The sequence below is a fragment of the Parasteatoda tepidariorum genome, chromosome 3 (genome assembly GCF_982258835.1).
Source record: "Parasteatoda tepidariorum strain Cologne lab strain chromosome 3, Ptep-v5.0, whole genome shotgun sequence".
Classification (NCBI taxonomy): Eukaryota; Metazoa; Arthropoda; class Arachnida; order Araneae; family Theridiidae; genus Parasteatoda; species Parasteatoda tepidariorum.
Window position 1 is genome coordinate 96,487,329 of NC_141757.1, and position 23,745 is coordinate 96,511,073.

A 23,745-nucleotide genomic window follows, 5' to 3' on the forward strand; every position below is an offset into this window, starting at 1 on the left:
GAATCAAAACATTTATGCTTCTTGACAACTTACCGAACTCAAAACTATTTTTTATGCAGCTTTTGTATTTTTGCTCTCCATAACGACAAAAAATGAATTTAGAACCATATTTTATTACTATTATTTCATATAGCCATATTTCCTTTAGGTTAGAAAATTCTCATTTTATGCAGATTAAATTTTAATTTTAATTCAAGTAATAATGTAAACATCGAAAAATAACAAAAAAAAGAGATATTATGAAGTTATATAACTGGATTTCAGTCCATCGATTTCAAAAAAACCATAGCTCACTTAAAAAATCAGTCATGTCATTGCCTTATAAATAAGAATTGACTCTGAAGAAAATAGATTTGTTCGAGAAAGAAAAATTCTGGAAGTGACTCGGTCAAATGGAGTTCCATTAAAGTGCAGGGAGGTCAGCAAAATAAAATATTGCTGCCGATTACACTAACCGCAAACCCGCGAAAACAATTCAAAGGAGGCCCTGTTGAAAAAGTATCCTATGACAGCAAACACGAAATAGCCATCGCCAAATAGGAAAAACACCCACTCCCGCAGGCCCTTCCACGTTAAAGCAATAAAAGAAGGGGGTTCACTTTTGGTATCATAACAAATGGTTTTTCACTTGCACCCACTTCGTTAAGTTTTTCATCGAATTTTTCTTTTTTTAGATGAATACCCAACACCATTATTTTTTTAACTCAAAAATGTTGGGGATTTTTTTTTACAAAGTATAACTTCTTTTGATTTTTAATTGCGATTGTTAAAAATAATTAGCCTTCGTCTTTGTAGAAGTATATATATATACCTGAAAATTGGCGGTAAAAACTGAAGGCTCTCATAAAGCCAGTACTTCTCAAAGTAAATTTAGCATTTATTGTAATATTTTCTCTATTATTTTTCTAAGAAAAGATGAATGAGCCGCGATGGCTCAGGGGATAGAGCATTCGCCTTCCAATGAGGTGAACCGGGCTCGAATCCAAGTCGAAACGAACTCCACATCCGGCTTGGACCGACCACAGTGCTGACGTGAAATGTCCTCAGTGGTAGACGAATCATGGGTTAGAGTCCCCTTGCCGTCAGGCTAACCGTGGGAGGTTCTCGTGGTCGTCCTCTCCATGTAACGCAAATGCTGGTTAGTTCCATCAAAAAAATTCTCCACGACAGCAAAATTTCTCCCAATACTTAATCCAGGAGTTTCCTTGTCTTCTGGATTGGGTTCAAAATTACTAGGTTACGTAGTTGAACATTAGTAGTCGTAAGACCAAAAATTGGATCGGCTGTTCAATGACGGTTATAAAAAAGAAAAAGAAAGGAGAAATGAATGATAATTTAGTTATAGTCAGGTTTAGAACACAGGAAACCTTTTTTACTAGCCCTAACTCCTTTACCATTCGGTTCATACTGTAAATGGTTTTAGAATTGGATAAAAAAGATACTGAAGCACCAACCCTGATAATATAATGGAATCTTTGGAACCCCCTCGCATCACCTTTTATTGTTGATGCTTTAATGGATATTTTATGAAATATGGTGACCATTAGTGTCGATTTTATCACCCCACAATTAAATCAAATCTAGCAAAACCCTGAAAGACGTTTTTACGATCAGCCGTAAATGTCTCTGAGGGACGATAAACACCCAGCCCTGCCAAATCCCCACCAGCATTACAAGCATGTAGTACCCGACTTTTTCAAATGTGTTAAAATCCATCGATTCGAAAAACAGATGTTGAAGCGACGATGAAGTTCTCACATTTCTTAAAGACATTTATGTGCACCCTGTCATGTGTAACAAGATAAAATCTTTTGTTTTTTCTCTTTTTTTTTAAGTTGTGGTTTTATTTGGCAAAAATCCTTTTTTCTGCCAGCATATTATATATATTATTTAACTTTACAAAGAAATAGCATTACCTATTATAACCGATTAATTGTTTTGTCGGATAGTGATTGATAATAGAAGAGCTGCTTGTACGTCTGTCCTGCGTAAAGTTTTAGGGAATTTATGTAAATTAACTTTGATGTTTGTATGATGACGATAGAAAATTCAGATTATTACAACTGGCGAAAATTATAAACACTTGCATTTTAGCGTTCGCACACTTGGTATTTTAGCTTGCTCACAAAAAAAGTAGCTTTTTCTAAGATTAATCGTTGTCTGTTTGCCAAAGGAACCATCTTCAACTCCGACAACACTCTAAGATTTTCGATTAAAATCCTCGTCCACTAAATTACTGCTAAATTTAAAGACTTGACAAAATAAATTTAAAAATTGTTAAATGAAATCCCCCGTTTTTGTTTATTTCTTTGACTTAAATGACTTTGATTGGGCGTTTGTTTGTTGCTTTTTTTTACGCTTAAGACTTAAAATGTTGTAATTTCTCGTTCATTTGTAATTTAAACAATTTTTTTTTTCATTTTAAGTGCTTTGTATCTACTGAAGTACTTTTAAGAGAAGATGATGATTCAAATAACTGCCACGCCTACACTTTCAGAAATAAAATTTACACTTTCCACTATTCAGCATTTATTGAGCTGTATTGTGTTGTGGTCAACCATTTGTCATAAAATCAGGGAATTATGCCGAAACTGCTTCCTCACTCATGTGTCCTCGCAATGCAATCTTGAAAAAACTTCGACACGTTCTGATTTTAATACCTTATGCAGGGTTTTGTGCGTTCACTTGTCGATCAAGTTTCCCAATTCCGTTTCCTGGTTTTAACTGATTACACACTTCTTTTATTCTAGTATTTCCAAAACAGTTACTTTTATCGATAGCTTAGCTTTTAACTTAGACCTGAAAATTTAAATTTTCTGCTAGAGCCAGTGGCCAGTAGACTCAAATAACTTAATAGCCACTTTTTCCTCAAACCTAATGAATCAATATGTTCTTTTTATTTAATAGCGCCTTTTTGATTTATTCTTTTTTGCTTGAAATAAATTATATATTTTAAAAAAAAATCATGTTAGAAATAATATACGGTTGTAAAAAGTTAATTCTGCAAGAAAATATTATAAATATTTAACAAAATGGGTGAAAAGTGATCTGCTGTTTACATAATTTAAGTAACCACATTTTCTAGTTTACTCACCATGTGGCAAGTTGTTATATTCAGGTTAATTTAACGTAATACTTTTGACGAGATTTGTATACTGAAACTAATGACGATAGCTATTTTTTTTTTCATTTTGACGAAATGTTTGTTCAGAGTGTTTCGTAAGAAATTCCTTAAAAATGTAGAAAATTTATAAATTTTGAGTATCTATTTTTACGTGTGTTCTATTTATCTATCTATTTTTTTATTTAAGAGATATTGCCTTTACTTTGACAACTTATGCAACCATATTGTTAAAGAATAAGCGTAGAGAGATTCTATTTTGGGAATTCAAGGCTGAAAACATACCATTGAAATATAAATAGATTTATATTTCAAGGGAAGAGTTATTTTTAGAATCGTTCCCTTTTTCAATTCCATATAAGGAAGCAGAAATGATTTTCTTTAATGCGTAAGGATACAAGGAATGTACGAAGGTGCCTTTTTACCTCAAATCTATGTTGGTATAAAACGTAAGAACGCATAGTTTTGCGTGTCCTTTTCATAATGATGTGATCCAAATGAGCTGTGCCGGAATTGTCCGGAGTCTTGTCCATTCCCCTCCCGTAGGGAGCGTGGACGTCAACTGTTAGCAATACCAGCCTACATTTAATAACATATATATAACATATATATATATATATATATATATATATATATATATATATATATATATATATATATATATATATATATATATATATATATATATATATAATTTTTTTTTTTTTAAACATTCAGGTTAGAAATAATATACAGCTATAAAAAGTTAATTCTACAAAAAAAATAATATAAATTTCCAGGCTATTTTCAGGTCTAATTAAATTTAATACTTTTGACGAGTTATTTTTACTGAAAGAAATTATAAGACAGTTATTTTTTTCAACTTGACGAAATGCTCGCTCAGAGCGGTTCATAAGAAATTCTCCGAAAATGTAGAAAATTTATGAGTTTCGAGTATTCATTTTTCACGCGGTACTTGTAAGAGATACTGCCTTTACTTTGACATGTGTTATGTATCCACAACAATAACATCTACGTTGCGAATTCGAGAAGAAAAGAAAAGAAAGAAAAGCTTAGATAATGAAAAACGTCAAAACAAATTCTACTCACTTAAACCACTAAAAAAAATTTTTTTTTCATTGATTCCAGTCTAAAATTAAGTTTCGTTCCATTCTCTAGACCCCTCTAAAGGGAAATCAACCGCCTATTGTACGTTTATACACTAAGTCGAAGAGGGCGGAGCTGTCTCGGGACATTATTTTTCCCCATTTTCCGGATGAATTCCCTGCTTTTCCAGGAATAAAAAAAAGTAAAGAAACGACTGAGCCCTCTACTGTATCTGGAAAGAGTAAAGGGGCGCGAAAATTGGAAAGCCCTAAGGCTGCGTTATTGCCTGTCGAATCCAATGTGACAAGGGCTTCTTCCTTAGTTTTGGGTTTGCGGTCATAGTCTGGGGAATTTTATTTTCTGTATCAGATTCGATTCTGCATGATTATAGATTTGAAATTCGAATAAAAAAAATATTGTTTCAATTATTGTTATGCCAGTAATTGCTTTAAGACGGTTTTTCGAAGGTGATGCCATTTCTATGCTATTGTGCTTTGCGAATAATATGATATTTTCATAACAACTGTGTTTTTCTAACAGCTATTATGACTGTTAAGCCAAATTTAGTCTATCTTTACCCAGCACTTTCATTGCTAGTTCTGAAAATGGTTGAATGAAATCATAGTTTTTTTGAAAATGAAAAACGTTTGCTATCTAGATATTTAGTATTTAAAAAATTACTCGAGTGCTGTATTATCTGGACTTATAAAATTTATCTGCTGTATTATCTGGACTTATATTCATTGAAGTTATATTCACATTCAAGTTATCTGGACTCATATTCATAGAATAATTTTCAGCTAAGTGGAATAATCTCTCCAAATTGGTGGTTTTTAAAAAGTTTAATAACTTTTAAAATATTTAAGTTACGTATTCGTTCTAAAGCCCAGATAATTCTGTATGACAAGATGTTATATATAGCTTAAAATTATAAATTTTCTCAAGTATACAGCACCTAAACTGTTAATTTTTTGTTTTATTTGCTGAAAGTTAATCTAAAAACGATGGTAAATGAATAATCTTAGATGGCAGCCAAGTTCGTGATTTGTTTAATAAATTGTACTCCAAATTATATTAAAGTTATAGTATAAGCAGCAATAACTTTGTGTATTTATGTATTTATTTTTTATTTTTCCAAAAACTGAACACGGATAACTTTATTCTAGGCAAATCTTGGTTTCGGCCGATCAGAATCGTATATTAAACTCGAACAGCTTGGAGAAGGTTCATATGCTACTGTCTTCAAAGGGTTTAGTGAGTAAGTATACTTTTATATCTTCTGAAACTATGCAAACCTCTATGAAATAGAAATAAAAAAGACCAGTTATGTATAGATATAAATAAAAGAAAAATACATAGAATATATTCATGTCATTTGATAGCCATAATTATTGACTTTATCTGCAGTAAATTCACACAAATTAGACTAATTCCTTGCACACAATCTCGATATTAAGTTTAATATTTTGAAAAAGATAAAATTGGTGATATATCCTCTAGATGATGAATCTATGCTTATTTTAATTATTTTTGAACTTATCTGTTTACTGGTTTGTTCAATAAAGTTTGTTTGTTTATTAAAAAGGATGAGTAAATAAAAAATTGTATTGGCCTTTCAATATTAAGACCTAAGGTTCAACCACAACTTAAAGTAGATATTACTTGATTTTTGTTTTTATAAAATTATGAAACCCGACTGATCTGTATCCATATCAGATGTATAATGTATTTAAATTATCATATAAAAAAATTTAGAATTAAAATGTATAAAAACGAAAATGCACTTGAAACGCTTCATGGATTCAATAAAATAAATCAAACTTTTAACAGAATCACGGATACTGAATTCAATGATTGATTAAGATTAAAATGTCTGATATGTGTTCGCTTCGTCCACTTAAGAAAAATTTATTACTCTTGGAACCATAAATGATTATCCTTGGAACCATCTCATGTTTTTTTCTTGAATCTTTTCATGATTATCCCATGAATCCTTCTCATGATTATTCTCTGAGTTATCTCATAACTATTCCCTGAATCATCACATCGTTATTTCCTAACTCTTATTATGATTGTCCCTTGAGCCATCCTATTCTGCTTATTATCTGATTCTAATGATAATCTGATTGTTCCCTAAACCAAGCTAGGCCGGTAGTGATGTAACAAGAAAATAGTCTTTTTACACTATTAGAAAATTTAAAGTTCTTATTTATGGTTCAGTTAAGTAATTTATTCTTGTTTCAATTATTTGGCTGCAAATATCACCTCTTTTTGAAAAAAAATTAGAGCGATACACATTTTCATAGAAAGAAAAATTCTGAAGTGGCTGAATTAAATTGCGTCATTATTTACACTTTAATTTAAATTGAAATTAGGTGTAATTTTGTGTATATTCCAATTTATTGATGCTCACTTGCAACAATGCGTGGTTTTTACAATTATAAAGGAAAAAGAAGAGATAAATGTCAGTCAATTTCTAGAGGGGGGCGGTGGGCAACAAACGATTGGGAACCACTGGTCTAGATATTTATATAATGGTATCTATTTATTTTAAAATAAGCTTTTATATCAACAAAAATTTTCTTTTTAAATTTGAAAGCAATAAAAAGACAGCTTTATTTAGAGAAATGCATCGCTTTCTAAATAAATATATTTATCTATAAACTCTTTATTTTCCAATTCAATCATCAACAGTCATAAAGTTTAATGTTACATTACGGTTTTTTTCCGATTCTATTATCTTCTTCTTTATCATTTTATTACTGAAGATGGCCCCATAAAATAACTCTTTGGATACGGATGGAGCATCATTCTGTTTAGTTATAAAACCGAGCGAGTTTTTTATGAAGATGGTTCGTCTTCTATTAAACTTACACATTCAGCTCACTAAATTCCATATTTTATTGAAAGTGAAATGCTATGAACATTTTGTTTTCCTCCGGCTTTTCTGTAGTACTAATTTTAGGAAAAAGTTATGTAAATTTATTTTGTTGTTTCAACAAGTTTCTCTTTGTTAAGAGGTTACATAAAAATATTTATGTTTTTTGAAATATTTATATCAAACTACTTTTAAGCTTTCATTACTTTTAAAAACACTTGTTCGAAAGTATCTGGGAACAAATTTATAATTAAGAATCGTAAAACTTTTCCAATTTAAACAGTCACTACCATTTTTAAAATTCGCTCTAAGATAATTTATAAGCACAATATATGTTTTTAAATTTTAAATAAAATATGGTGTCTAATTATGCTTTAAGAACTTTTTTTCCCTAGTAAACATACGAGAAATAATCTATTCTTATATCACTTCCTTAATGGCTTATGAACGTTGAAAAGTATTGAAAAAGATTCTAGGGAACTTAGTTTCGAACTCAAAGGAGAAGTAAAAATGTTCAAATTATTCAAAATTCGTAATAGCAAAAATTAAAAATCGAAAATAGAAGATATGTACTTTATCACTGCATTATATTTAGTTAAGATGCGTTAAATAAGAAAGAAATTTTTCTTAAAATTACTCAATTTTTATGCTGATCTAGTAGTGGGACATTATTATAATAAATTAGAAAATTCATCTGCATAGCTAACGAACTCTAAACTTCAAGTTTAGTTTACGAATTCAGTTACCGTTCAGATTCGAATTTAATTTTTTAAACATTTCAGTCGATTTTAAGACTAATTCTGACTACATAGCTTCTACGACTGCATATATAGTTAATAAACTTCAATAAACTTAATTTACGAATTCAGTTACCATAGGGAATATAATTTAATTTTTTAAACACATATTTAGTCAATTTTAACACTAATTATGACTACATAGCTTCTACTACTGCATAGCTAAAGAACTCTAAATTTCAAGTTTAATTTACGAATTCAGCTAACGTTGAGATTCTAATTTAATTTTTTAAGCATTTTAGACGCCTTTAGGACTAATTATGACTACATAGCTTCTACGACTGCATAGCTAAAGAACTCAAAATTTCAAGTTTAATTTACGAATTCAATTACCGTTGAGATTCTAATGTAATTTTTTTAACATATATAAAGACGATTTTTACTCTAAATATTTCATTACAGTGAAACAATTTCAATAACAAAATAATGCAGATGTATAAAAAAAATCGAATGTACCATTCAACCATATTATTTGAAAGATATTCCGCAATTTCCCTTGCAGAACTGTTGTTGCTCAACTAAAGAAGGGAGTATTCGTTTGAGTGATAGCATCGGAATAAAAATAAATCCTCCCATTTTCTCGGTGGAAGCAGGAAATTGGGGAAACTTTCCACAGATGGCAGAGCTGAAAATGGTAGAAATCATTGAATTGTTGAAGGATACCATTCATACTTTATTGCTGAAGTGACCGTCGAAGTAAAAAAAATCTTCTCTAGCAAAAACGCTGCATGCATAATCTATGAATGGTGGGGAAAATCCAGACTTACCGTTTGAGTGGTCAATGCTTGAACTTTGATATTGAGTACATAAGCCATCGAGGGACCGAATAAAAATCTTGTTCATATGAGAATGCACCGTTAACAGGTGTTTTACATCATCAAATTTTGCAATCTCTTTTTTCGAATTTTTTAAGCTGGCCAAATTTCAAGTTTGCAACGACATTTTTTGGGGAATAATAATTTTTGGGGAATAATAATTTTTAGAGAATATTTTCAGTCCTGTAACAAAACAGAATTTATATAGTAGAATTTTATAACAGTGTTTAGTAGAAAAAAATTTCAGTTGTTAGTAAAGTACTGGTTTAGGTTTGCTAGGCATAGTTCTGTTACGGAAAAATGAAATTAAGTTATTATAGACTGACATATCTACAATGGAGACACTGTGGGTTTTCATAGTGATAGTTTGCCAAAATTAGTTCAATATGCAAGCAACTTTTAATAAAGAATGTGTTTTTGTTTTGTTTGTTTTTTACTTACAGATTAATGTTTTATTTTTGCACATAGGTGAATTTGTATTTTGGAAGATAGTCTTCCTTTTACTGCATAGTTTGGCAGGATCCCCTCATTTTCATCAGGCCTAAAATTCTATCTCAATTTCACTTGCCTTTGCAAACTCTGACTGCAGTGTATCTCGAAGTCGGAAAAGCTCACTGTTTGAAGTTGAAAGCCAGGTGCTAGACACCTGAAGGAAATTTAATAAAATAAAACGGTGACGACCGAAAAGGCTTTAACAGAAAAAAATTCAAGATGTATCTCAACTATCTCATAAAATCATTCAACGTTTCCGCAAAATTGCTCTAACCTTATTCGAAAAAATAAAATCATTTCCAGTTTAAGTTGATTAAGTTTCGTGAAATCAAGTTTAGATAGAGGTAAAGCATTAAGGTTGCATCATATTTGAGAGTTATAATTTAACAAGCGTAGAAATTGATCATAGATTTTTTCTTGCGATTAATTTTCGATATAAATTTAAAATAAGTACGATATAAATATAAAAATGCTGTATTAATGTCATATCGAACAATTACCTTAATACAAGTAATAATGGGTTCTACTTGAAACTAAAATGATCCTATAACAGAGAAATGCTAAGTAAAAACTTTACAGCTAATAATAATCAGAATAATACGCATAACAGTTTGTACAATTTTCTTTTATTGTGAATTAAAATCAGTTTTGAAAAGTCATTACTTTATCAGCTTTTGTTTACCTGAGTTATTGATTTAAAGTGGCTCTAAAGGGTGTTCGAAAATTCCCAAATTTCCGAAAATTTCTAAAGGCTGTCCGAAAGATTTGAATTTTACTCCACTTGTGCAATAAAATATTGCAAAAGAAAAAAACTAAGACATCAGAACACCTGATAGTCCAGAGTTACAAAAAATAATGCACCGTGTGAATGAAACTCACGTTATGGTTGTTAAGCAATATTTCGAGCGCTGTTGAGTCCTACCCTGAAAGTATAGTTTCCCGTTTTGGTGATCAGAATTGACAGCCCAGATCATGCTACTGAACACCGTAAGACCATTTTTTGAAGCTAAGAAATATGCTACAAAGCCCATAACCTTCCACGCTATGTGATAGAAAATTGAGCACTGTTTTAAAGAAATTCAGACACGTATTTATGCTAAATTGTTATTGCAATTTTTGACAAGAGAATGAGTCGGTATTAACAAAACTGCCCAGGCTATTTACCCGACATTTTTTCATACCGACACTATAAAGTTATTTATCATTCTTAAAATGTATTTTGCACCCGCAGTGGCACAGTGCTTAAGACACTGAGATATCACTGTGAAAATATCTAAACGAGGTTTTGCGATTTAAAAAGACTGCATTAAAACGATTCCAATCATTAAAAAATTCTGATAATGGTATTGAAAATATTCTGAAAAAACTGTGCTGGGTTTTGAAACAATGTTAGACGGAACAATCCACAAATGTTACACCTATGTCCCCTTGGGTTATTTTCCCTGAACTTTGACAACACAGCGATTCCAATTTCTATTTGAAAGTTGGAAAATTAATTCCTTTTCACTTGATAATACTCTTTGATTGGAAGAAAATAGTCGGTAACAAAAATATTATACTATGTGTAATCAAACCATAATCACAGTCCTTAATATATATTTCTAGACTCCTTGTCAATATTCAGGTCAAAAAAGTATCTGCTTAAGTGATCGCAAGTTACTATTTAAAAGAGAAAGAAGCATAAAAACTAATGAAATCTATTTAATAACTATTGAGGATGGTGGAACGAACTGAAAACATTATAACCCTTATTGAAATAGAGAAGTGTTAAAAAACGATCATTCGAAACATTTCTATGCAATTTCTTACTACTAATTCAAGAGGTTTCAATATTTTTTTTCGTTGCATCTTCCTTGCTTTAATATGGATCTGAGATCTCTAATTTGCAGACTTTTTTTACTTAATTTCTGACAATAATTGTAAAAATACATATTTAAGACAGTGATAATGCAACACCCTCTGTATACCCATAAAAAATTCGTTAAATTGATTTTTTTTTGTCTGAATTAAATTATGTGAATACATAAAACTTAAATCTTGAACAGTATTGATAAGAATTAATAATTTAAACCCATTTCAGTTTTATCGGTCTGTTCTTTTTAATGAAGTGATTCTCAAAGAAAGAAAATGAGAACTACTCCACCATTCATAAGCATTGATTTTTCGTTTTTAACTTAAAAAGTATATGTATTCCCCAGATTTTTTTTTCTGGAAGTTCTAGTTTTCTTCTTCCTGCCACGACGCAGCTGTGATTTTGGAATATAAAATGAGTTATCCGGTCAATTTTGTCAGATGGAACTGTTCTGAGTTTAATGCAAATACTTCTGCCATTTTTCACGAAGCTGGTCAGGAAAAGAACTTTTTAGCGTTTAAAGATTTTTTTTCTAAAACTAAACTCTTTTTTTATATATAAACTTCTGCTTTTTTGAGTAGTTGATCTTTAAATGTTTAAGCCTTTTTTGCCTTCTTTTCTGAAACTTTATTTTTAATTTTTTCTTCAAAATATATCACTTTCGTGATACCCCGAATGGTTAAAAATTATGCAAATTCGAGAAAATTTTCCCTGTTGCAGAAAACTAAATTTCGCAAAAATCAAAAATTGCATTATAGATAATAGCTGTTATGTTTCCCAGATGTGTTGAATAATCCCAGATGTGTTAATATATATATATATATATATATATATATATATATATATATATATATATATATATATATATATATATATATATATATATATATATATATATAGGGTTTTATCTAGATTCTTTACAATTCTCATAAAAACAGAAAGAAAAGCCATTTTTGCACCACTTCTGCTTTCAGTGCCAATGAAATCCGAACAGATCTCTACAATGCTTCCTCAAAAGTGGACACGGGAAACATTTTTGCTTCCGAATTGTGGACGATCACCGAATTTTACGGCACCTCACATATAAAGTCCATGACAGTTTCACAGTTCAGAATGCTGTTAAGTCTTCCCCTCCCCATAAGGTAATAAATGCCGAAAACGTGAGACAAACGCTTCCCTTTCACTAAACGAGTATTGACGTCCTTAAAGGAAGATCCGGAGGAAGCCGGTCCATTCACGTGCGACGGCTGTTCTTAACGACTTAGATCCATCCATTCTAATGAATGCATAGAACAGAACCTAACAGTTTCCACCTACTGTCGAGAGAATCATGTTTCGACAGTTGAAAGGAGAGCAGTCGGCCAAATATTTCAGGGAAGATTTGTCATGTGTGATGTGAAATGTTACGTCTGGTGCTCCTTTTTGGTTTGTCACCTTAAGTGGAAGTGATTTGTGGACAAGTGTCGTCAATTGACGGCTATTCTTCTTGATGGGAAAATACATCCCTAAGGGATTTATATATACATATATATATGAATACAGAGTTACGATTTTTTCAATGGAACTAGAAATATCGAATTAGAAAAAAAGATAAATATTCTATACAAAATAAGATATTTTTGATAATTTTGTTTTATAATAAATATTAACGAAACCAATTATTTTAAACTCATTTTGCTCTTATCTGTTTTAATCTATTCAAGACCACCAACTTTCTTATACTTATAAACTAAATTACAAACATGCAAAAAACTGACACATTTTAGCAAGCATAAAAACAATTTGGCATTTTTTATTTCGTATTTTTAATTCCTTTTTCTTTCTTCTTATTTTGTAATAATTAAACGTGCCCCGAGGTTGTATTAAGGGAATCACTTCATGTTTAAATATATTTATTCATTTATTTATTTTTTGTGTTTTTGTTTAAATCTTTGTACTATATGAAACAAAATTGTAATTATTTTAATTTTAAAAAAAAGATTTTTTTTAATAAATAAAAAAATGCACACTCATTGTTAGAGAAAAATGAAATTTATCAGTCATTAATGTCCTTAACTCCATTTACAATACTCTATTGTCAATATGTAAAAATTGATGTTCAGAAATGCTGTATTTTAACATTATTGGCATAGAAATTCAGCTACGGGAAGTAAACCTTTTAAATCAATTATGTATTTAAAAAGAAATCTAATAATTCATTGCTCATAAACATTTTTAGCTTATTACATACGTTATACAAAATATTTATTGCTTATTACATATTAATTGTTATGTAAAAAGTAACGAAAATTTTGTTTTTTAAATGAGGAAAAATGGAAGATGAATATCTAGTTAACTTTCGTTTGGTATGGTACATAAAGAAATAATAAGAGTTATCTATGACAGAATGTTAGTTGAACTGAATAACTCTAATATTATTAAATTAAATCTACACGATATATGTTCAAGAATTTAAAAGTAACTCCAAGAAGCTTTGGAACCACTATCGAAGAATCCGTAACCCAAGTTTAGGACTGAGCTGATAGATTGGACCTTCTTGAAACTGACTGCACTCTCAAAAAAAATTGTTCAAAGTTGCGCCATAATGTCGAAACTTTGAATGATAGTGAGATGCTGATTTGCTGTAACATAAATAAGGAGTTACAGTGAACCATGTACTCGATCAAGTTAAACCGTGCAGTCTAATCATATTTAAGAAATAATATAAAAGGGTTTAACTTAGCACTATATTAAGATTACAGAAAAATTAAACAATAATATGGTTCAACATGCTCCCAAACTTTTAAAAACATGGTCTATAAAAATTTCCCAATTGTTTCAGGAGACAAGTCAAAAACTATTTCTCTGATTCTGGAACTATGTGAAAATGTCTTCACAGAGTTACAGAAATTAATAAAAAAAATTAATTTTAATGTGTCGAAAAAAAATTTCATAAGCATATTTCACATTAAAATTGAAAATAAATTGACTGTTCATTTGCAACATTCTTTTTATTCAAATTTCATTAGATTTAAATAACAGAATCGTACATTTTAACTATTCTTGTACATGGACTGAATGTGTTTTTTCCTTCGAATATGAATTTAAATATTTTAAGCTCAACTGCATCATCTAACAATAACGTTTCTGGTTTTAGATTAAATAATAGAGTAGTTGCTTTAAAAGAAATTCGCCTACAGCCTGAAGAGGGCGCTCCTTTCACCGCCATCAGAGAAGGTAAGAGTTGAATCGCTCTCAATCATCATTTCAAAAGTTTTCCTCTAGTGGCATGCCTTCATGACAGGTCATTCAGCACAGCCGATGACCAGCTTGTCCCTTGACGATAAAGAATCATTTGCCTTTCCGCACTTTCTCCACAAAATATGAAAGGCCATTTCATATGCCATAACATGACAACTTTCTAAGCTGCTCATTTGAATTTATCAATTCGACTTGTCCTTATAGAAAAACACGTTAATAAAAATATTTAAATCAGAGTTAAATCACTTCTGATGATACTTTTCTGAAAATGCCTTTGTTTTTAATCCCTAAAAAAATTGACTAATAAAGATATTTAAATCTGAGTTAAATCGCTTCTGGTGATGATTTTATGCAAAAGTGTATTTTTTTCATCTCTATAGAAAAACTCATTAAAGATATTTAAATTAGGTTTTTCCTAAACTTGTGATGTTTTTAGGAGAAACTTCCTGGATGTTTTTCATCTCTAAAAAAACTCATTACTAAAAGAATTTAAATGAGAGTTTAGTTAGAGCGGTAGTGTATTTAAGTATTAAAGCCGTTGAAAAAAATATTTTTTCAATTAACAACTAAAATTTTGAAAAAAATTGATAATTTTCTCAGCTCAATTCACAAAAAATCATTTCCTTTTGCTTTGAAACTTTTATTTTATCCCGTAACTTACATTTCCTCAGATTTTTTTTTACAGACAAAATGTATATGATAAAAGTCAAGATAGTTGGAGTGTCTTAATATTTGCTTCTTGCACAAAAATTTCAAATATCGAAATTAGTAATTCTTTAATATTTAGATGATAATATTTGATAACATTTTATGAACTTTATATTTTTACTGTTTTTATATCATCATAAAAATCGTCAGTAATTTGCTTTATAATATGGGAAATATGTTAAAAAAATATAAAAATAAAAGAATTTATCTCAGATTCCCCAAAGCTGCGCACTTAAGTCCATAACATACATAAAAGTTATCTACCGAAAGACATGATTTTATTTCAAAATTCAATTGTATGCAAATTTACATTTTTCATTACATTAATATAAACCATTTTAAAAGACTATATTAAAATAGTTTGCGTAACAAGGGTTTATATTCTATTTTTATATTTTTAATTGATACAAACATTTATAGACTAAAAACTATAAAACACAATCTGCAAAATTTTTTTTTGTTTTTTTTTTTAAAGTTTAAATTCATATTTAAATTTTACAATTGTTTTTACGCAATGAATCCTAAAATAAAACTTACAATTATTGTAAAGATTTTATTGAAATAACATGTTTTATTTTATTTATTTATTTAAAAAAAATTTTTTGCCACGAAAATTTATTTTTGGCCCATTATGTGCCATGCAAATGTTATGTATTTGTAAACTTAATAAAGATTCAGCTGTTTCGGTCTGAATTTCTATGTTTTTTTTCACTTTCCATACTAACTAATTATACGAAAAAAATTAATTACTATTTACTTCATTGTATATTTCTAAACTTTTTCAACTTTATTTTTTTATTGTATGGCTTTTTGATGTAAATCTATTAATGAAATAGTTTCTGAGAAATTAAACTTAAATTTAAGATTTAAGGATGAAAAAAAGCGTAATAGGAAAGCAGATTTAAAAATGATATGTCTATTTTGACTTATTGTTGAATAAAAGCGTAAAACTGTAGTAAAATTTCATTTTTTGTGTTAAATCATCAATGAATAAACCATTCAGTCATTTTGATATATTTATATAGACGGGTAGATATATCTTATGTTCAATCTATTTTTCAGCTTCCTTACTTCGTGGCTTGAAACATGCCAATATTGTAACTCTTCACGACATCATCCATACACGGGAAACTCTCACATTTGTATTCGAATATGTCGTAAGTACAAAGAATTTCAATTATAATTTCTATAACGATTGAATAGAAAAATCTGTAAATTATTTTTAATACTTTGTTGTTGTTATGCTGCTCTGATATTTTCAAAATCATCATTATGCCTGCTGTTGTTGTATTTGTTCATCAAATAGTATTTGAGCTAATTATAAACCTAATTATTGAAAGTAAAATAATAATTATTTCAACGATAAAATTTGGCAATGATTAATACTAGTTTTGGAAGGTGAAAAGTAAATGAAACTTTCGAAATATATAATTGGATTAATTCAAAAACAGATAATAATAGAACTATGAAAAAATAGATAGATTCAACCAGTTAAATTGTAAAAACAGCAATCCACAAAATAACGCTTGGAAAAAAAAAACTTAACTACGGAATAGTCGCTGCTATCAGGTTAATTTAATTATGTAAACCAAATTATTAAATGCCTGCTGTTCAGAAACTAAAATCGAAATAATAAATAAAAGATAGCTGCTTTTTGAGGTATGCAATATTACACAATTATCACAAAAAAATGAAATAAAAGTTATCGTTTAAATATGAATCATAGAAAGCACAAAACATGCCTTATTTTTACTAGGAATTAAAAACATTTACAATAAGCATTAAAACAGATTGCCAAAACATATATAAATTACAATATTTCATCTTTTTTTTCTCAGTGTGTTTTATTATTAAAATTAAAATTCCAAATTTTGTTAGCCGTAAAAAACTGTTACCTTATAATAACAACGAGGATATGAAAGCTAAAATCAAATGTTAGTTTTTCTTCAGCTCTATCTTTATACCATAGATGGCTATTTCTAACTTTCTAATTTTAACATTCTAATACTAAGTAGCACATTTACTCACTACCATATTTAAAAAATTACATTATTAACTTTTGTGAGATACATACTACCGTAGAATAATATAAATAATTCTAAAACCATTTAGCAATATAAATATAGCATTCAAATATAAATATTCTTGTGAGTATCCCTTATACAAGCATTTGTGCCAACTGCATTTTTTAATCAAATTGAATTGATTTAAGAAAAAGAAAATATTTTAATATCTGAGTGGGGATTTTTAATCAGTGATAATTTAAACACTCTACAGCAGCTTATTTCAATTTTGTAATTAAAAAAAGAAAAAAGAATAGAAAGAAAGATCAGTTAGAATGCTTTATAATGTGGTGAGCTCAGTCATATATTCTTCATTTTCCCCGTTTTAGCTTTAAAAAAAGTAATTAGCGCATTTTGTACATAGGTAACACATTTTGCACAATTAACTTCAGCCAGATATCCCAAAAATAACCGACAATAAACATGAAGTAATTTTTTTTTAAAAAATCGCTTAAAGAAAACCAAAGAGAGATAGGAACGCCCTGTACGCTGCACTTCAATCAACACCGCCATCTGTAGGTGAAATTTGAATTTAAATTCTAGATTTACTTGGACTACTGGTATAGTTTCTTCAGCAAACTGTACATTTTTATCTCCTTCCATTTTTCTTTAACAGATATGAAAAATCTGCCAACCTGTAAATGTAATTACAGTTCTATTATGTTTTGTAATAATAATTTTGTTTATTTTTTTGAAAAACTTAAGTTTTACTCTCATTGTATTTTTGAATATTCTATCATTATCCTTGTAAATAAGTTATTAAGATACAAATTATACTTATATAACTCTATTTCATAAATATTTTTTCAGCATACAGACTTAAGCCAGTACTTAGAAAGACACCCCGGTGGACTTCATCCTAAAAACATTAAAGTTAGTTGTTTCTTTTCACTAAAAATATCAACTTTTTACAAAAATCATTGATTACTTCTTAATTCTGTTATAAATGAAGTATAATAAACGAACAAATACATTTTTTACTTTTTTTCAGTTATTTATGTTTCAACTTCTTAGAGGATTAGCCTTTTGTCACCAAAGACGAGTATTACATAGGTACGTATGTAATTTAAAGCATATTTTATGTTTTATCTCAACTTGCAATCGAATCGAATTAATTTAAATTAACTCAGTTTCTCATATCACCACCCTTTATGTACACTCTTAAGAAAATCAATTCAATGTTGAATTTAAAGATAATAATACGTTGCAAGTTTACTGCAAGCTTACGAATGTGTTGAATTAAACTCTTTCTCTTCAAATTGACCAAGCGTGACCAAATTTAAGAAGAATGATTTTTTAATCCAACCTATCAATCATCATACTAATGCTATAGCAAATTTGTAAAAATTCATTCGCTTTAATGTGAAAGATCATAATTATCGAAAAGTAATGGTTTGTCAAATTTCGGCATATTATTACGGAATTAAAAATGATAAACAAAATCAATAGTTTATTCTATTAATTTATATTATTTTTTTAAGTTACACTTCAAGAAATACTCGCTGTTTTCTCTGAATTTATCCGCACATTTACCAGTTTAAAGTCATTTTGTTGACAGGACGGTTTTTCTCCATTTTCACCCTAATCGTAAATCAGTCAGTTAAAAATCTAGCTTTTGCCATGCAAATTTGTGTTTCGTGACATAAATTTACCTATTCTCTGATCATTTTACTATTATTTTCTATACTTCATGACTTCAGCAATTTAGCAATTACTTTATGGTTACGTTTTAGCAATTACTTTAGAGTTTTGAACTGCGATTTGACTTTATTATCAAATGTATGCAATTTTGAAGCGAAAATCTCACTGTCACAATTTCTTTATAATAAAATACTTGAGCTCAGGCGACACAGAGTACGTATCTCTCAAATGAAGTGGCCCAGGTTCGACACCTAGTCAATAAAAATTCTGCCGACATAAAATTTTCGCATCTGGTGCGAGTACAGATTTGCTTCAAATCTTCACGGAAACTTTTTTCCATATGGTAAAAATTAGTTGAGGCAATAGATTAATTTTTGTTGTAAAAACTTGTTTTGTAACTGTAAAAAGCCAATCTGATAAAGTATTTTCTTCATACTTTTCACGGAAAAAATTTGTTCTTGTATGGTAAAAAATTTTTGAGGCTACCGATTTACTTCATAAATTTAACGGTTTTGTACAACTAACCCAACTGTTGGTCTAGAACCATGAATGCTACAGGATTTTTCATAGTGTACGAAAGGCAAAATAAATTTTGAATGCTCGTACATTTTGAAAACTGGTTTTTATTTTGTTATATCTTAAACTTTACGCCTCTACTAATGATTTAATCACGATTTTCCTATTAAATATCAACGATAATAATAAATATTCTAAAAATATATATAGATAGATAATATATATAAATAATATATATATAATAATAAATATTCTAAAAATATACATTAAAGCAACCTGAATAATTATTATGTAACATAAAAGTAATGTAAATGCATTACAAAAATATTTCATTAAATTATTTTAATTTTAGAATTTCCATTTCAGGGACCTTAAACCTCAAAATCTGTTGATCAGTGAAATTGGGGAGCTTAAATTAGCAGATTTTGGTAATAAATCTAAAATTATGTCAATTTTTACTTTATAGTCTTCATTAAAAAATGTAAAATTCCATTATAATTTATTTTATTTTAAATCTGATCCTCTGTGCTTTATAATACAGGCCTAGCTCGGGCGAAATCAGTGCCTAGTCGAACGTTTTCACACGAAGTTGTCACCCTTTGGTACAGGCCACCAGATGTATTGTTAGGCTCTACAAATTACTCCACATCACTAGACATGTGGTAAGTCTACAGACTTCTTTAACTGTTAACAGTTTAAGTTTACTTCTTGTATTATAATAATTAATTATAATGGTTGATGATAATGATTAATTATAATCAAATTAATTTCGAATATGACTGCAATAATTGGGGTAAAAATAATTAATGATTTTAGCCATCATATGTGCATTATTTGACAGAACACGTAAAAGAGCCATGCAACTTATATGGCTAGGTTAGTCCGTTAAAAGTTAGCATTCACTTTTTTCTCTGTCATTCACTGATTAATAAAAACTTAAATAGTAATTTTATCATTATAAACTAAAATTTTATCATTATAAAATAAAATAACAGTCGACATATTTTAAGCTCTCAAAAAATCCGCCAATTTTCAGAACTTGCTAGATATGAATGAAAAGAATTGACGAAAAATAAATTATAAAGGTGAGCAATAAAGCTAGAAGAACCTCAGTAGCCGAAAAAAGAATAAAAATAAACATGAAAAAAACACTGTAATTGAGAGGGACAAATCAAAGCAAAGTGCCATTCCACGGGTTCAGCTTTATTTTGCATTTTTCATTGGCAGGATTACGTTTTACATTTCAAATCACTTTCGTAAACAGGGGGCAAGTCTTGAAAATGGACGCCTGTTTTGAACGCTTGAAATATGTCGACTGATCTGTATATTTTTAAAGCGATTCCATTTTTTTTAATCAAATAGAGATCCTCTTACCGCTTCAATTTCTTGGGGTAATTCATTTAAAACTGATGCTTATCAGCTATGAAACATTTTATCTCTCTCTCGTATGCCTGTTTAGACAGAGGGGTGCGATTGTTCTTGTTTTAAAGTGGCGCCATCTGTGACCAAGAATTCGACTTCTGCCACACCCATGCGTCATACCCGTTTACAAGCGGACCCATTCATACATCCATTCATTCATTCACAAATCGTAATTTTGACCTGAATCAGAAAACGGTCGATCTCCCTTCCAGTACCCCCAGAGGTCTTGATTTGTTATGGGAACATGGAGAACTTTACGAATCGACAGATTTAGCTTGAGTCAGTCACCATTTACTACAGTCTTTTACTGGCGGGGTTCGAGCCCACGAACTCTCGGACATGGGCACAACGCCCTATCGAACAGGCTTTTCCGCATGGAACATTTTATATTTGGCTGCAATAGAAGACATCAATTTACTCTCCAAAATATTTAAATAAGATAGGTTAATAATACGTTTTTTTTAAACTCTTTTATGTTGTTTTTACATTTATTATATTAAGATTTAACTTGTTTAGAATGCATAAAACTTGACTAATTTTATGAATTCTAAACATGATTTTTCTCAAATTCATTAGACATGTTCTTTCTAAGAGCTCTTAAACTATATTAGACATTTAATTTTTCTACATGTAACTATAACAGCGACATAATTCCACTAAATTTAACCTTCCTTTCTTTGAAGGGGAGTTGGTTGCATCTTTGTGGAAATGATAATAGGAAAAGCAGCATTTCAAGGCATGAAGGATACGATGGATCAACTCGACAAAATATGGAGGGTAAGAATCATCACACTGATAACACTCATAAAAATTATTTTGACTAGAAACTGATCAATGGAAAAACTAAATAATGGGAACCATAATAAACTATACTCAACTTCTTTTGCTGGGAAAATTGCTAGATTGTGAAAAACTTTTTGCTAGACCAAAGTTATTTATAAATCTACACCGAAAAGCCATCACATTATGACCACCCTAAATCTATAAAAATGGTCTCGCCCAGGTTTTCATGGTTTCTCACCCAGGAACAATGCTTTCATGGGGCACATTAGGACCCATAATCCTCATAGAACAATCCCTGACGTCTGTGAGCTACTTGAACATAGTTGCAGACCAGGTTCCCCCATTCATGGCAACAGTTTTTCCTGCAGGGGATGGTGTTTACCAACAGGATAATGCACCATGTCATAAGGGTCGAATAGTCATGGATTGGTTCAAGGAGCATTCCAGTGACTTTCAAGTCATGTCTTGGCCCCCAAATTCACCTGACCTTAATCCAATAGAGCATTTGTGGTCCTACTTGGAAAACCAAATTCGTGCTGCCAAGCTACCCCCTCGCAATGAGAGGGAATTGCAGGACCAGTAGGTGAGCGCTTGGTACCAGATACCTCAGACTACCTATCAGCACCTTGTGGAATCAATGCCACGGCAGGTGCTAGCAGTTTTGAGGGCTAAAGGTGGTCCTACATGTTGTTAGCAGGGTGGTCATAATGCAATGGCTCTTCGGTGTATAACTTTTAAAATATTAGTCATAACTCATCACACTTTAAATTTTCTTATAAAATCACTTTAACCATATTCAGGAAATTTTTTTTTAAATATCTAACAAATAGTAGCTTTATATATATATAATAAATAATTAAAAGATCAATTTCAGAACTAAATAAAAAAATATGCTACATTAACATTGTATATTTCAACCAATCAGTTCGTATGAAATATGAATTACATTAAAAGACATTTTAAGGCGAGCAGCTAAGAAGACCAGTTGCAAGGATATGCTACATAATATTATTAATGCAAAGAGTAATATTTAGAAAAATATTGTAAAACATAGCTAATATTTATTTATTAAAAGGCAGTGGGATATTGATAAATTTCATGTATCAGATGAAAGAAGCTCACTCTACTCTGTAAGAAATTTGATTATCTGTAGGTATAGTTTTAGAAAATACAATGCAAATTGTGATTTTTACGGAAATTCGCTTCAACTTTTTAGAATCACATTACTAAGCATTACAAAAAAACTCCGTGTTGGTCTGCTTTTGGTATCTAAAACTTCGATTAGTCAGGATGTTCTGTATATATAATTGATATATGCTTTCAGAATCCTTTTCATAAATAAAGTTATAAAAGTATATGCATTAGGGATCGAAAATTGATAGTTTAACTAGGAAAAAACAAAAACGATATCGAAATCTGTTGCATCACTGGTGAGGACGGAATTAAAAACATTGAAACCAATGTTATAGCCTGTCAAAACTTAGAGGTTTTTCTAATAATGTTTTTTTAATTTCTCATTCGAAATAATAAGTCTGTCTTCATTAGTGATTTGTAAATTTCGATAGTGCTTTACCTATTATATGCGTTTTTTTATATCTGATGAATAGAAATTTACCATCCATAATATGTGCATTTTTTTTCACTTTTCCTTGAATTTTAAAATATGCAGTATGAGTGGTTTCCATATAACCTATACATTTATCTTATTTTATAATCGGCGTTGAACAGTCGACCCGATTTCTGAGTTAAATGTTTAACTCCGTAACCTTTGAGCCAAGACAAGAGAACCAAGCCAAAGCAAGACCTGAAACTAGCATTAGGACAAACTAGCCTTCGTGGAAGATGTTTTAATGGAATTAACCCGCATTTGCATTACATGGAGAAGAAAATCCCAAAAACCACTCATGGTCAGCCCAACTGCAAGAGGATTCTAACACATGATCCGTCTACCACTGAGAATATTTTACGTCAGTACTATAGTCAGAGCGAGCCTGGAGCAGAATTCGTATCAACCAGTCACATATGGGTTTGAAACAGGCTCACCACCTTGGGAGAAGAGCGCTCCATCCCCTGAGCCACCGTGGCTCAACTATGTATTAATAATTTTAAAATTACACTAATTCTATACTATTAGTTTGCAGCATGGTAAAGCACGTCCTTCTGGATAAATTTTTAATTACACGCTGGTTATGCAATATTTTATACATTCATTTCATTATTACGTCTTTCAGGTTTTGGGAACACCTACTGAAGACACGTGGGATGGCGTGTCATCACTACCCAACTATAAACCTCGTAAGCAATTATTTTAATATTGAGTTCTATTTACAA

General features: G+C 30.0%; 1 protein-coding gene across 4 annotated transcripts in view; it reads left to right on the plus strand.

Moving 5' to 3' along the window:
- Eip63E (cyclin dependent kinase Eip63E) overlaps nucleotides 1-23,745 on the plus strand; it is a 111,897-nt gene that overhangs the window by 80,703 nt on the left and 7,449 nt on the right. For all 4 annotated transcript variants that reach the window (XM_016048957.4, XM_043047146.3, XM_043047147.3 and 1 more), the window contains exons 6-14: nucleotides 5,374-5,465; nucleotides 14,178-14,257; nucleotides 16,052-16,146; nucleotides 17,863-17,925; nucleotides 18,044-18,105; nucleotides 19,576-19,637; nucleotides 19,751-19,871; nucleotides 21,315-21,408; nucleotides 23,646-23,709. In XM_016048957.4, the coding sequence (XP_015904443.2) occupies nucleotides 5,374-5,465; nucleotides 14,178-14,257; nucleotides 16,052-16,146; nucleotides 17,863-17,925; nucleotides 18,044-18,105; nucleotides 19,576-19,637; nucleotides 19,751-19,871; nucleotides 21,315-21,408; nucleotides 23,646-23,709 (733 nt within the window). The remainder of the gene's footprint in view (nucleotides 1-5,373; nucleotides 5,466-14,177; nucleotides 14,258-16,051; nucleotides 16,147-17,862; nucleotides 17,926-18,043; nucleotides 18,106-19,575; nucleotides 19,638-19,750; nucleotides 19,872-21,314; nucleotides 21,409-23,645; nucleotides 23,710-23,745) is intronic.